The sequence below is a fragment of the Lepidochelys kempii genome, chromosome 1, assembly GCF_965140265.1.
Source record: "Lepidochelys kempii isolate rLepKem1 chromosome 1, rLepKem1.hap2, whole genome shotgun sequence".
NCBI classification, from domain to species: domain Eukaryota; kingdom Metazoa; phylum Chordata; order Testudines; family Cheloniidae; genus Lepidochelys; species Lepidochelys kempii.
Genome location: NC_133256.1, coordinates 331,811,053 through 331,825,521, shown reverse-complemented (window position 1 = coordinate 331,825,521; position 14,469 = coordinate 331,811,053). Strand labels below are relative to the sequence as shown.

The following is a 14,469-nucleotide window of genomic DNA, read 5'->3' as shown; positions in this document are numbered from 1 at the left end:
AAAACTGAAAACATTATGGCTGCAAACTTTCTGGTTTTTGGTTTTTCAATTAAAAGTCAAAACTTTTTGTGGGGAAAAAACAGATCTACTCTACAGCACTAGGTCACCATGCTGGCAACAGTGGCAGACTTATTCCCTTTGTGGATCAGACACAAAATCCAGATATAAACCTAAACTTGGGCTCACCACATCTAATATTCAATTCCAGTAACAGAGTTGATGGGAAAGGAAATCAGTGTGGAAAAATGTAAAGTAGGGTAGAGTAAAGAATAGAAACTAAAAATACTGAATGCAAAATACACCCTCAAAGGACATTTTATTTCAAACGAGCACCAGGAAAGAAGTTTGGTGTTCCCAGAGAATAAAACTCTAACACCTTCAAAATGTAAGTAAAATCCAGGAGATAAATTCAGCTATTGAGTACAAATAGTCTTATGACAGCATTTAAGTACTTCATAAAGGAAAAATCAAAGCACAACTACAAAATGGGGAATAACTGTCTAGGTGGTAATCATGCTGAAAAGATTCTGGAGGCTTATAATGGATCATAAATTGAATGTGAGCTAACAATGTGATGCAGTTGCAAAAAAGCCTAATATCATTCCAAGATGTATTAACAGGAATGTTGTATATAAGACAGAGGAATTAATTGGCCCACTCTACTTGGCATTGGTAAGGCCTCAGCTGGAGTATTATGCCAAGTTTTGGGTGCCAGCCTTTAGGAAAGATGTGGACAAGTTGGAGAGAGTTTAGAAGAAAGCTACACAAATCACAAAAGAAAACCTGACCTGTGAAGAAAGGTTAAAAAACCTGGGCATATTCAGACTTGAGAAAAAAAGACTGAGGAGGGAGGGAACTGATAGTATTCATGTACATTAAGACTGTTTTAAAGAGGATGGTGAGCAATTGTTCTTCATGTCCACTGAAGGTAGGATGCAAAGTAATGGGGTCAATCTGCAGCAAGGGAGATTTAGGCTAGACATTGGGAAAAACTTTCTAACTATAAGGATAGTTAAGCACTGGAATAGGCTTCCAAGGGAGGTTGTGGAATCCCCCTCACTGGAAGAAGAATAGATTAGACAAACACCTATCAGAATGGTCTATATGTTCTTGGTCCTGCCTCAGCACAAGGTATGGACTAGATGACCTCTTAAGGTCTCTTCCAGCCCTATATTTCTATGATTCTAAGGTTAGGTGAGGTTAGGTCTAAAGTTAGGTGAGGTCTTGTTTGGAATGCTGTGCTGAATTCTGTATTCCTACTACTACCCATAAGGATATAGAGGAAGAGGAGGTCCACTGGAGGACAAATTTCATGACTTGGGGACTCCAGGAACTAGTCTTTACAGACTAAACAAGGAAACTGGGCCATATCATTCCCCTCTGATTTAACAATGGACAAGCTGAGATGTGGACTAATGACCCTAACTGGCAAGTAACTCCGTAATGAAGAAGCATCAACACCATCCCTCTGCACAGTCACCATTTTGGGTTTTTATGGGTTTTGTGGGGGTACGGCTGCTCAGATGTGATGGTGTGAGGAGGGAGCCAGTTTATGTGACATCATCCTATGGCACACCTATGCCGAAACAACCACTGGGATTAGTGTTGATCCTGCAAACAGTCTCAGAAATTAGATTAAGGGTGGCTCTGGTTCAGACGTGAGCAAGGAGGAATCCAGATTGCCAGAAGTAGGAGGCCATGGTGTACAGTGGGGGGCTTGGCCTGAGATTTCTTCAGTTGCCCCACGAATCTCTGGAAATATATGCTTTTGGCAGGCCTTCTACTCCCTACACAATCCAGCTCCCTACTCACATGAGTTATCAGAAGTACCACAAATGGCAGAGTTCCTAGTGTAATTTCACCTATCCGATGGGGTCTTCTTTGGCAGAGTATGTTATAGTGCTGTATCTGTCTTCTCTGGAAAAACAGAGGCTTTGGTGGGTATCTCACTGAGCCAGGCTTGATTTTGAAAGTTACCTGCTAATCGTCTCTTAAGAGTGATTATAATTTAAGTGCAAAGGGTCATGAAATACAGCTGAAAACCAGTGGGGTCTTAAAGGAACCTAGTAGTATTCAAATAGATGGACTGAGTGAATGAAAGCAGATGATGGTAATAGTGTTTTAAAGAGTTACTGAATTTACAAGGGAAGAATCATTGTGGGAATATGAACTCAGGGTTAGGACAGACCAATGATTCATGGTGCACTGTTTTCTTTTATTCCTATTTTCCAATGTTAATTATTAATCCATTTTCAAAATATATTTAGGGTGTCTTATTTAACTTTGGGTCACATTGCAAGGCAGTTTGCAGAAGCCTGCACCGGAAAGAACACACACGAAGTCAAACATAAATATCATTAACTTATATGGGTTCTGGGCTGTATTTGAAATTATTTGTTTTTAGATTTTTGACACATTTCATGTATAAATGTAATCCCTTTGAATTCTTTGTCTTCAAGTTTTAAGGCTGACCAAGATGACAGCAAAACTTTACTAAAGTGAGAGCTTCTAGTACAAATATTTCTATCCTCAGCATTATATCCATTCTACTAAAATAAGTGAAAAGTGCCATCCATAGCTATCTTTTCAAGAAAAAAACCCCTATATTTATTTTCCTGGGCAATTGTGTTATTCAATGTGTGAACAGATATTGTTCATTGTTCTTTTATTAAGTGTAATGTCACAGTGTGTCATCTGTGTATATTTCTCAACTTGCCGAGGGCCAAATGCAGGACAATTAATTAGTTTGGAGTATCAAAAATAGTAAACCAGAATAAAGCATCTAAAGCAAAAATAATTTCTTTAGAGTTGACATACAGTCACCACATGAAATTAGCCTAAGAAATAGAGGTTTAGCACCAGTTTACTAAATTGCTAAGTGCTGTGCTTAAAAACTCAAGGCATACCAAAGATATTCATGAGCAGTTGAGAAATGTAATGATATGATGTCTGAAGAGGAGGATGTTTCCGTACACAATTTGTGTGGGACTAGATGGTGTATCGATGGTACTTCCTTTGGATTCCCTGTACTATATCAAAAGTCATCAAATTCAATGAAGGAATGTTTCATAAAGAATAACAGGAAGGTACATTGGGATTCTCATTGTAGGACTATCCTACTCACTTTGTCAAATGAATATGAAGTAAAGTAGAGCGTAAAGGTGTTTGCAGCATTTAATTGTGATGAATAGCTCATTCTTAACATTGATTACATTTATACCTTACAAGGTTTTTTGTAACCCATTATTCCTGCTCTGTACAGCAAGGTCTACCAACCACCGACCTACAGAAAGTTCTGTCTCCACTGGCTCGTCAGCCAGTAGTTTTGGCAGTGGATATAGCATGGATAGCGAAGGAAGCAGCAGCACCACAGGGGAGAACAATCTGTTTCCTATTCCAAGGATGTAAGGCTTTATCTTTAATACACTGTATTGTCCTGACAGTACTATGTACATCACTTGGAGGCCTCAGGCTTCCTCATATGTCATTTCTTCCCAAGACTTGTTATACAATCTAACAGCTAATAGCATTTAACTGGATAGGACTCTTGTCAGAGTCCGTAATTGCATTTTCCAATGTTGCACAATTAGAAACGTTCAAGCCCACTACACCCATGATTCTACAGAAAAAACTAATTGCAATAATCCAGGAGCAACCTCATCCTCATCCCTTTTTGTGCACATTTGTAGAGATGGGCTTGAGTCACAAAGCGCTGATGGAGAGCAGAACTTCTGCTAAATTTGGGGATGTTCAATTTGGGTTTTTAGTTTGGCCCCATTCTAGACACAGGTGCTAACAGCAAAATTCAGATCCAGATCTGGATCCAAACTCCCCAAAATTTAGGAATTTGAATGGAGATTTTTGGTGCAGCCCCATGTCTGCATTATCGTAGTAGTTTGAGGAAGACTTCTTCATCATATCCCTTCTCTTGCCAATATAGGGGTATTCTCCACAGTTTAACAAGTTTCACCATCAGCAAGTTTATCCTTATTTTACAACACTAAGCTTTATTATTGTTAACCTTATCCATTACTTCTAATTATACCCCTTGTATCATGCTAGATAATTCCTCTCCCCTTCTGATGTTAACACTCTTCAGAAGGAAATAGATCAATTGTTTTCAGACTCTGTCTGGTCCATGAAACATTTGCCAATGGTCTTTGAAGAGCTAGCTGGTCACACCCTTGCTGGCTATGCATATTTACCCTATTCCCTGCAGCACCCAATTCCACCACTGTGTGGTACTAAGAGTCAGTTAATGCTGCTAGGAAGAGTACTGTCTATGGCTTAGCATCCTTTGGCCCTCTGCAGAGGGGAGTATAAAACATGGGCTGTCTGAGACCTAACAGCAACATGATCGCCATTGCTAGAGAGGTGTGTGGACGCTGAGCACCTCTCTTCAGTAGAGAAACTCTGATTTCCTCCAGCTGTGACTCTGACCCCATATTTCTAAACCAGACCCACATTTTGCCAGTGCCAGGGCTATCAGCCCAATACTGGCCCGGAACCACACTAATGTTTAATGAACTTTTTCAAGTAAATCTTCCTTTCCTGTGCCTTTTCTGAGCACACTATTATCAGTTCTTGCTCTGCAGTCCTGAAATCTGATGCACAGGAGATGAAAGCAACTTTTTTAAAGGTTCTTGAATTTATAAATGAAACAAAACCAATTTATTCTCTCGAGTTTGTGACATTCCAAAGTGCTTATCCCTTGTTGAAATGTAGTGGAATAGCAAATGACTGTAACTTATTAGATGCTAAAAAGGAAAAGAGCTATCAATCTTACTTTTAAGTTTCCCCTTCAGCAACTTAGGGGAGGGGAGAAATGAGCTCAGGCTGTAAAGTTCCATCTGATTAATTTTTTATTGAATCTTTCACTCACCCTTGCTGTAGATTAAAACAAATTGTACTTCAGAGGAACAAAAATTATTTTTAATTGTATTTTACAATCTAGATGCATAATTAGTTTATAATGATTCCTAAAGATAAAATATAAGTTCATGGCGTGTTAGGGAAGCCTGAGTTTTAAACCACTCTTATTTTGGGCCTAGTGGTGGTGCCCATTTGAATATCTAGCTAAGAAAAAAAAATTAACAGTGATACTATGGGGATTATTTGATGAGGTAGGTAATTAGAAGCATGTCATTGCAGATGTTAGACATTGTTACAAACGTCAAGGGAAATTAATAATTATATAACAATAGAAGAAAGCATTTTATAAAATCACCACATTTGGTGGGTCATTTTTTGCATCTCTCATTATCAAAATGCCAGAGCTTGTATGAAACTTCTGAAAATTACCAATGTCACTCATACCAAACCCTGCTGGAGAATAGGGGCCAGATTCTTCATTGCCCAGTCCATTGTGTAGACTTTTACACCAGTGCAAAGTGGCAGGTGTGAAATGCTACTAAACTAGAATGATAAATGACTACACAATTTGCAGGGAATCTGACCCTGGGCACTAATAATTCTCTACAGCATATTTGCCATACTTCATAAAGTATGAAAAAAAGAAATACTTTGCTAGGCAATTAAACTGAACTCAAAAATCTTTTTTGTATTTACTTTTTCCCTTCATTTTTTTTTATTTTATCACAGAGAAGGACAACTTCCTACTGTAATGTGAAATTTAAGAGCCTGAGCCTCAGCTGGTGTAGCTCAACACTGCTCCATTTGACTACAATGGAACAATGCCGATTTGCACCAGTTGAGGATCTGGCACCATATCTCTCTCTCACGGTATATTGTAAGGTTACCCATTGTAAATGGGAAGAGTCCATTCAAAATTGCAAAGTTTATTTTCTGGAGGATTGTAATCATGCCTCAAAGCTAGTTGCACCTTGCTAGAATAGATAAGGAGTAAATTGAAATAAACAAAACAGGACCAGATACTGATCTCTGTTACATCTATGTAACACAGATAAAAACCTGCCCATATTAACCAAGTGAATAGTAGAAATAACTCTTCTTCTAAATCAAAGGAATTTTATCACACTGGTTAGCTGTCAAGATCAGACCTAATTGATGAGATCAGGGTTACAGTGTCCCAATGATGAGTTGTTTATCATGCTCAATGAGTATGAAAGAACCTTCCCTTCCGAGCCTGAACTATAGTGTCACAACAGTTATTAAAGAAATACTGTGATTGAGCAAAAATTTATCTTACTGTACAAATCATAGTAATCTAATTTAAATATCTTGCTGAGGAGACCTCTTATGGTATAAGAGCACTGACACATGAATGATGGGACCAAAAACTTAAAGAAACAAGGTGGGTGAGGTAATATTTTTTACTGGACCCACTTCTGTTAGTGAGAGAAACAAGTTTTCAAGCTTACACAGAGCTCTACTGCAGATCTGGGAAATATAGCTAAATACAAGGTGAAACAGATTGTTTAGCATAAGTAGTTAATATATCTCATGCAAGGTGCAGAGGCCTGCTAACACCTCGCCAGTCATAGTGGGGGAAAGGGGCGGGGGGGAAGCTGGGGAAGAGGGGGGTTGTGTGTTATAGATTATTGTAATAAACCATAAATAGAGGTCAGATGTGAAGTGATTATTTTGTGAAAAGTGTTCACTCATGGCTGATACTGTGTTTTTGTCTTTTATATTTTTCTGTGTGCGTTCATTGGAAAGCGTAGTGATTGACTGGTTTCACCTTCATAGTTGTTATTGGGGCATTTTTCCCCTCCTTTCTTCCCTCTGACTGGAGAGGTGTTAAGGGGCTACTTCACCTTGAATGGTCCCTTGAAATACATGTTAACTAATTATGCTAAACAATCTGTTCCACCCTGTATTTAGCTGTGACACTCAGTACATTTCCCAGACCCGAAGAAGAGCTCTGTGTAAACTTGCAAGCTTCTGTCTCTCTGCAACAGAAGTTGGTCCAATAAAAGATATTACCTCACCCACCTTGTTTCCCTGATATCCTGCAAGCAACATGACTGCAACAACACTGCATATGGCCAAAAGCTGTGATATACACTGGACCCTCGCTAGAACGCGTGTTTATATAGTGCGAATTCGCATATAACGCAGTCACGGCCATGGATCCCAAATTTAATTACTTTAATTGCAATTCATTTTAACACAGTCCCCGCTATAACGCGGTCCCCGTGTTAATGCAGTACCACATCTCAAATCCCACATTCTAGCGACGGTCTGGTGTACTAGAATGTACATGGGATAATGCTTGTGTAACTGAGATCAGTTTCTGGACCCGTGTTATTTATTTCACCTTTCCCCTTAACCATAATAGACTGTGGGGAGAGTAGAATTTGATCAAGTAACAAGGTTTCCGATTATGTGATTACAAGCTTCTGCAAAAAGAATGTAGCTTCTCTGAAGTCTCTTCCAGTTGACAATGGGAGACTTGCTGTTTACAGACACAAGAATTTCTGCATGTCCAATCAGAATCTCTGAAAAGTTATTGCCTTTTCTGTTATTTATGAAAAATATTTGGCACCCTTGAAGGATGTCAGGAAGTGATTGTTTCTTCTTTTTTTGGACTGTACCAATACTCTTTCTGTTTGAGGATTCCTTTTGTGCTTTGGTATCTTCTGTTCAAGACTTCATTGACAGTTACAAAACTGCTTTTTTCGACAGAGGGAAGATGGGCCAGAATGGACAAGAATCAGTAAAGCAGTCAGGAGTGGGATTAACTGATGCAGAAGGTAAAATGAAATACAAACAACATTACACAGTGGTGCCTGACAGTTTATACAAAAGAGTAATTATTCTTTCAACTTTTCACGTTATGAAGTATTAGCTAAATCTGTTTTTGTATTACAGTCTTAAGGCCTGACTCTGAGGGCCCTTGCTACACCCTAGTAGTGTCAAGGGGCTTTAGTGTAAATGAGAATCAGACTGTACCTGTTAATTTAAGGTCATTCAGGAGCCACATTGCAATGAATAAGAATTCCCACCCAGCAGTTCTCATTGCCTTTCATGCTACTGGAGTGAAAACAAATGCTTAATATAGTCTATAGAACTGATTCCATGCCCCCACAGAATTCAATAGAAAGACTTCAGTGGACACTGAATCAGGCTCTTCTTAGTACATTTCAGGCTACCCACTTATTATATGAAATGTAATATGAGGAGGCTCTATCCAACATTAAGTTAAAATAACCTCGTTATCCCTAGCCTGATTCTTGCTTGCATGTATATACCTGCCTCTGGAAATTTCCACTACATGCATCTGACGAAGTGGGTATTCACCCACGAAAGCTTATGCTCCAATACGTCTGTTAGTCTATAAGGTGCCACAGGATCTTTGCCGCTTTTAAAATAAAGAGGCTATCTTAACCTGCAGCCTGACTGCTGGTCTTGTACCCAGATGAAGCTCCTTCAGAATATTCGTTTGATGGGGAAGATCTTGGATCTTTTTATTTAAATCTATGAGGAAAGTTAGTGTCCATGACAGTGAGGACAATGTGTCTATCTGTGGCCTGTGAGGTTTCCCGCACAGCTGTCCCAAAGTTGCTCAGACCACAAATATAACACCCCTGCTAATCCTGCATGGGCATCTCTTCAGCAGATACCGACAGTAATATCTAAAATGGGTCATGGGTACACCAACAGAATGAACTATCAAAGAACAGTATTAGTGGGAATTAGCAAGATAAAGCCAAGGTCCATAAAAGGGGGTGATTAGAATTAGAGCTGGTTGGAAGATGAGGCTTTTTTCTGTGGAAAAATCATGTTTCTGGTGAAAAATGAAAATCACAAATATTTCCTCTAAAAACATATATTGCAGTTTTGAAATACTTCTGCAGTGCCTTATAGGAATTGTAGTTTGGTTGTATCGTGCTCCCATTCTCCCCTCTAGGCCAGGCACCCTGGGCAGACTACATGATGCATAAACATCTCCCTTCTGGGTGAGAAGAGGAGTTGCACCCATCATGGCAGTCATAGTGCATCATGGGACATGACATCTACCTGGGGAGCATGGCCTGTGTAGGAGAATGGGTGAAGAAAGTTTTTGTGAAAAAAATTTAAGTCAAAGCCCCAATTTTTCATTGTAAGACAGTTTCAGTGGAAAATTTTTGACCAGCCCTAACTAAAGTGAGTCCATGAAACTCATTTTCACTTGTGAGTATTAAGTCCCTACTTGAATCTGGGCCTGAAAGATTAGTACCCTGATCCCAGGTGCCACCTAGGATAAACACCAAAATCTGGAAAGTAATGTTTCAGTGTGTTATGCATATTTTTTATTCTCTAAACAATATTTTTAGAAGTGATTATATTACTATGATTGTAACTGGTGCTACACAGCCTGCTAGGCTATTCTGTCAAGAGATTCCCACGCAAAAGATGTTTGCCCTTTAGACATTGAAGTTTTCCATTTTTTAATTCCTGCATTGTTGGTTTTTAGTCATCCTGTGCACTGTTTCACTCTACGTGGTGATTAAAACTCAGAATTTGAGTCTCCTTTCACTTACACTAGACTAAGGCTGTGTCTACACTACGGACCTTACCGCAGCACGGCTGTACTGCTGCAGCTGCACCGTTGTAAGGTTTCCCGTGTAGCCACTCTGTGCTGATGGAAGAGAGCTCTCCCACTGGCATAATAAAATGAGTGGCGGTAGCTTTGTTGGCGGGAGGGAGTCTCTGTCCACACTGGTGCTTTTGTTTGTGAAACTTACGTCATCCTTGACCAACAAAAGTTTTGCTGACAAAACTGCTAGTGTAGACAACGCCTCAGTATGGAGTAACTCCATTGAAGCCAAAAGAGTTATACTGGTGTGAGAGAAGAATCAGGCCCTTAGATGGGGCTGGAGCCAAACTGATGAGTTCCATCTACTAGTACTCAGAGTAGTTCAGCAGTTTGGTTCAACAGTTCCAAAGGCAGCTGTATCAAAATCGGCATTTCACATTTAAATATCTTTAAATGAATATAGGGATTTAAACTGAGAAAAGAGGTCTCATGTTTGGACAAGAAGGCCAGGAAATCCCTCCTCCCGCCCTCCCACCCCCCATAAGTTTAAAGTCACAGATGGGAGGCAGGGTATTTAAAAAAATACAGAGAAGAGAGGAATAGGTTTTGCAAGGCTCCTCTCAAATTTTGCACATTCTTTGTAGGTCATTAAGATGTGCAAGTATTTACAGATTATTTACAGATCTGTACTTAGATGTCTAAATGACCAAAATTAAAGGTGTGTATATCACTGCACAGGAGAAATTGTGCAGTTATCTGCACCTCTAATTTTGCAGACAAAAGAGAAAAAAAAGAAGAGAAGAAACTTTAAGATTAAAATGTGATCCTTAATGTCCATTGCAGGAGTAGGGTTATAAGTATAATTCTAAGAAATATGATTCCCTGAATTATACTTAAGGCGAGTTTGATTTATTTTACCTTCATGGAATTAATGATGCCTTTGAGTGAGCTCAGTGAGCCAAAGTATAGTATAGGACAGGAATCAAATAAATAGTAAAGCTATATACATTTGGGCTCACCTGAGATATTTCCTCCTTCACATTGAATTCACATTCTATGTTTATATACAGTAACAGATGCCTTGAAAAAAACGCTCAGGTCTTTACATCCTCTACCTTTAGAATGTTTGAAATCTAGATCCAGATTTTGATCCAAATTTTGTGATTTAGATCTGTTTCTAATATCCAATAATACCAATGCTCAGAAGCAGTATTTACCAGTAATTATGAAAGTAAAAATAATTGCTTGAGCCCTGGCACCTCTTTCATTACAAATTAAACACTGCTCAGAAGGAAACAAACATTTAAAATAGACTAAGTTGTCATTCATAATGTCTATGTTCATCTTGCTTGCTCTCTCTCTATTTAAATTTCATCCAATAAAAATATTAGGAAGGAAACACAGGACTTTAATAGAAAATTATCTATGGATGTCTTACATAATGGGTGATGTATATTTTAATGTATGTGCATATACAAATAAACAGTACTAGATGATAGTGCACTTGCTTAAATTTTTACTACTGTCTGCATAGAATGCAATTTGATATTTGATACATCTAGACTTTTAAAGAGGAACAACTGTAGCTTAAGGAGCAGGATATAAAAAAGCTGCACATTGAATAGGTTTTTTTTGAATAGGAGCAACACATTGAATAGGTTTTTTCTCTGACACATTTGTGAATTCCCCTAAATTAAATAGGCAGCAAGAATACACTGATGCCACTGTAGCAGTCTCAGGGGACTAGATGCTGTGCTACGCCTCCTGAGTGACATAACCCGAAGATAAGAGGAGGAGCCAAAGATAGCTTTATCCACCTTTGCACCACTTGATTTCTAGGCTGCCATAGAGAACAAAACAGTTCCTGGCAAAAGTTAGGGCAGGCCTGGGAGCTGCTGTAACTCATGGCAGTCTGTCCTGAGTTGTCTATAGGCTCTGCGGCATTTCAGAATCCTTGTAGCACAGGGTACTATGACCACATCCATTATGGCCGGACTTGTGAGAAGAGGTAGTGTAGAGGAGTTTAAGTTGGCACTAAGCCGATCCTGCACTGGGAGCATTCTCTGTTGGCCCTTTGCCACTCATTTATAGTGACCTAAGCAGCTGCTTTTATTTGTCAGGGTAAATTGAAACAAATGTGTAGATAATCTCCGCAAAAGAGACCACTAATTCATTAGAGAGCGGTTGAGGAAGCAGACTTCAGACATCAACTGATAGTGTGAAAAGGAGTGAGCTTACATTAGAGCTGAAGGTGTTTTGTTACCATTAATCAAAGATTTGATAATGATTAAACTGTCGGGTTCAATTGGGCAGCTACAGACACTTTGCCTGTGTGTGACTGGCATGTCTGGAACGAACAGTCCATGCAGGCAAAGATCTTGGTAGCCCTTTAAGTGGTAATATTTTACAAACATGTTTTTGGCCCACATTTTCTTCAGGATGTTACACTTTTCTTCAGCATTAGCCATGCATGTCATCTTGCTCCACCTAATTTTTTTGTCTTGAGCAAACCTATTTATTATGTCTGAGGCTGGAAAATTCCACTCTCCTTTCAGCTTTTCTCTTGCTTGGTATTTATCTATAGAGGCAAGACAAGAGTTTCATATCCATGCCAGTGGGTTCCTGTGATTCTGAAAAGTTTTATCTCCACTGGGAGTTTGGAAATAGCCAGATTCATTGTGTAAATACTGAATTGTTCGGTATATATAAGGAGATGAGAGAAGGAGAATGCATAACCCCCCTTACTAGCAAGAATGATCCCCAATGATCCCATGTGTCCTGAATTAAGGTTGTGTTTATTTTAGTTTAACAGAACTTTATCTATTGTTTGCTACAACTTAATGCCATCTCCATATCTCTTTAGTAGCACATTGCCTGGCAACACACTCAGCCAGTGAAACACCAAAAGAGAAGTATTAGTTCAGAAAGCTCACTGGCCGATTATGCTGTGACAGCTGATTCCAGCAGTTTCTAAAATGTACCTCTTATAAATTGACTCTGTAATACCCAGCCTGTATGGAACTCCTTTTGACGGTAATGAGAGTTTCAATATATAAAGCACTTTCAGAAGAAGGTCCAGTGGCAGAGAACTTAAGCTATGGCTGGAATGGTTTTGTACATAAGCACTGAAGTTCTGTCTAACTTCTCCATGGCAATTTTAGACTAGTATTCACAACTATCTATGCTATTAGCAGCAGCTATTGTGAGCTTGTCTGATGGTGATATAATACCTGCATTATTTGCTGCCTTCCAAAATGTTTCAAGAATCACAGGTATGTCAAACCATTGCTCATGCCTTTTTTTTTTTAAAATCATGGTCTGGTCTTGCAAGTATTTTTCTTTAATCAATAGAAGTTTATAGTTACTGTCCATATGACAATTGATTTGACCATAATGGATATTGATTCAAGACGTTACAGAGAAAACGAGCCAACCTGAAGTGTTATCGATACTATCTAGCTGTGATTGAATAGATATTTTTAGTTTTTAAATTCATCTCCAGGAGTGCCGTGCAAGAGAAAATTGCCAAACCCTTTTAAGATCTTGCTTCAAGAGCCCGATGAGTCAAGAGACAGTGTTCTTTTTAATAGTAGTAGGCTACGGGCTTTGTGGGCTTATTGTGCCGTCCTTACTTACACTGAGTCAATGGGATTATTTGTGGAATAAAACACTACTCAGAGTGAGTAAAGATGCCAGAATTTGGTGCTGAATGAGCAAGAGAGCTATATGAAATGAGGCACTTCCTGTTTTCTGCATTAAAAGCTTTAAAAAAAAAGCTGCTGGTATGCTGAGAATTTTTCAGCCTTACGTGTTTTTTTCTCAACTGCCTTTTGATATAAAATCCCTATCGTGCTTTGTGCCATCAAGTCCTAACTCACATCTACCATCTAGGGCTCCCCACAGCATAAGATTAATCAATGCCAGAAATATTTAAAGGAGAAAATATCAGCAAGGATGATCTCTGGCACTGAAAAATTGCTTCAGTGCTGGGAGAAATTGGCACAGAGGAATGGAAAATAAGCAGGGAAAGAAAGTGTTTGTCTGCAATTTGTCTACCTTGTGTTGACTGATGTAGCGCTCCTCCTTTGCTCTCTGAAATTCTGCTTTTCATTACACAAGTTAAAGGAATCAGATATATTTTTAAATAATGGGTGATTAAGAGGAAATGTTATTAGTGTACAGGACTAGGATCTAGGAAGTCTAAGAGGCACTGCTGAATGTCATTTTACGGCTATGTGGACTTGAGCCAGTTCCTTATCCACTAACGATGACCACATATTTGCAATAAAAATTGTTTGTCAGTGAAAACTTGGGTTTTCAACTAAATAAAAACGTTCATTTCTGCTTTCCATGGAAAAATGTTTTTTTAATTAATCAAAAAAAGAATGCCTGAAATATTCAGTCAAAAATCAAAATACTTTGATTTGGATATGCTGCCACAGTGCCTCATGGGAGTTGCAGTTCAGTTGCCTCATGTTCCCATTCTGCTCTATTGGCCTGGCTCTCCAGTTGGACTACATCTCCCATGATGCACCATGGCTTGGGACATCCATGATGCATGACTCCAAGAGAGGAGGCCATGGTGAACTGTGAGAGACAAAGATGTACTGGGCTACTACTAATGCATTCTATGGATGTCTTTCTCTGTTCACGAATGGCTTGCTATATATTTCTTCTTTTTTTCTGCAGCCTTTGTTAATAGAGTCTTAGCAATTTTAACTGCTGATTTGGCTTTGCCATTTGATCGGCTATGGTATGATTATGATGTGGTATGATTAATTTGATTGGCTATGTTACAGTGCTGATGTAATATTCAAATTCTGAGATAAATTCCAAAATTCACAGCAAGTAAATTGGGGTTCATTGTCTGAAACCAAAGATTCGTGGATACCATTCATGCTGAAATGTTTAATTGCTTTCTTTGTGATTATTATTGAAGTAGTGTCTGACAGTTCGTGTAGTTCCTAGAAGTCTGAATAATAATCTTCCACAATGAGGTAGTTTGTGTGGTTTGCAATGAAAAAATC

At 38.8% G+C, this 14,469-nt stretch overlaps 1 protein-coding gene across 5 annotated transcripts in view; it reads left to right on the top strand.

The window, feature by feature from the left end:
- PCLO (piccolo presynaptic cytomatrix protein) overlaps window positions 1–14,469 on the top strand; it is a 514,363-nt gene that overhangs the window by 457,212 nt on the left and 42,682 nt on the right. For all 5 annotated transcript variants that reach the window (XM_073328639.1, XM_073328637.1, XM_073328638.1 and 2 more), the window contains 2 exons: window positions 3,263–3,404; window positions 7,609–7,676. In XM_073328639.1, the coding sequence (XP_073184740.1) occupies window positions 3,263–3,404; window positions 7,609–7,676 (210 nt within the window). The remainder of the gene's footprint in view (window positions 1–3,262; window positions 3,405–7,608; window positions 7,677–14,469) is intronic.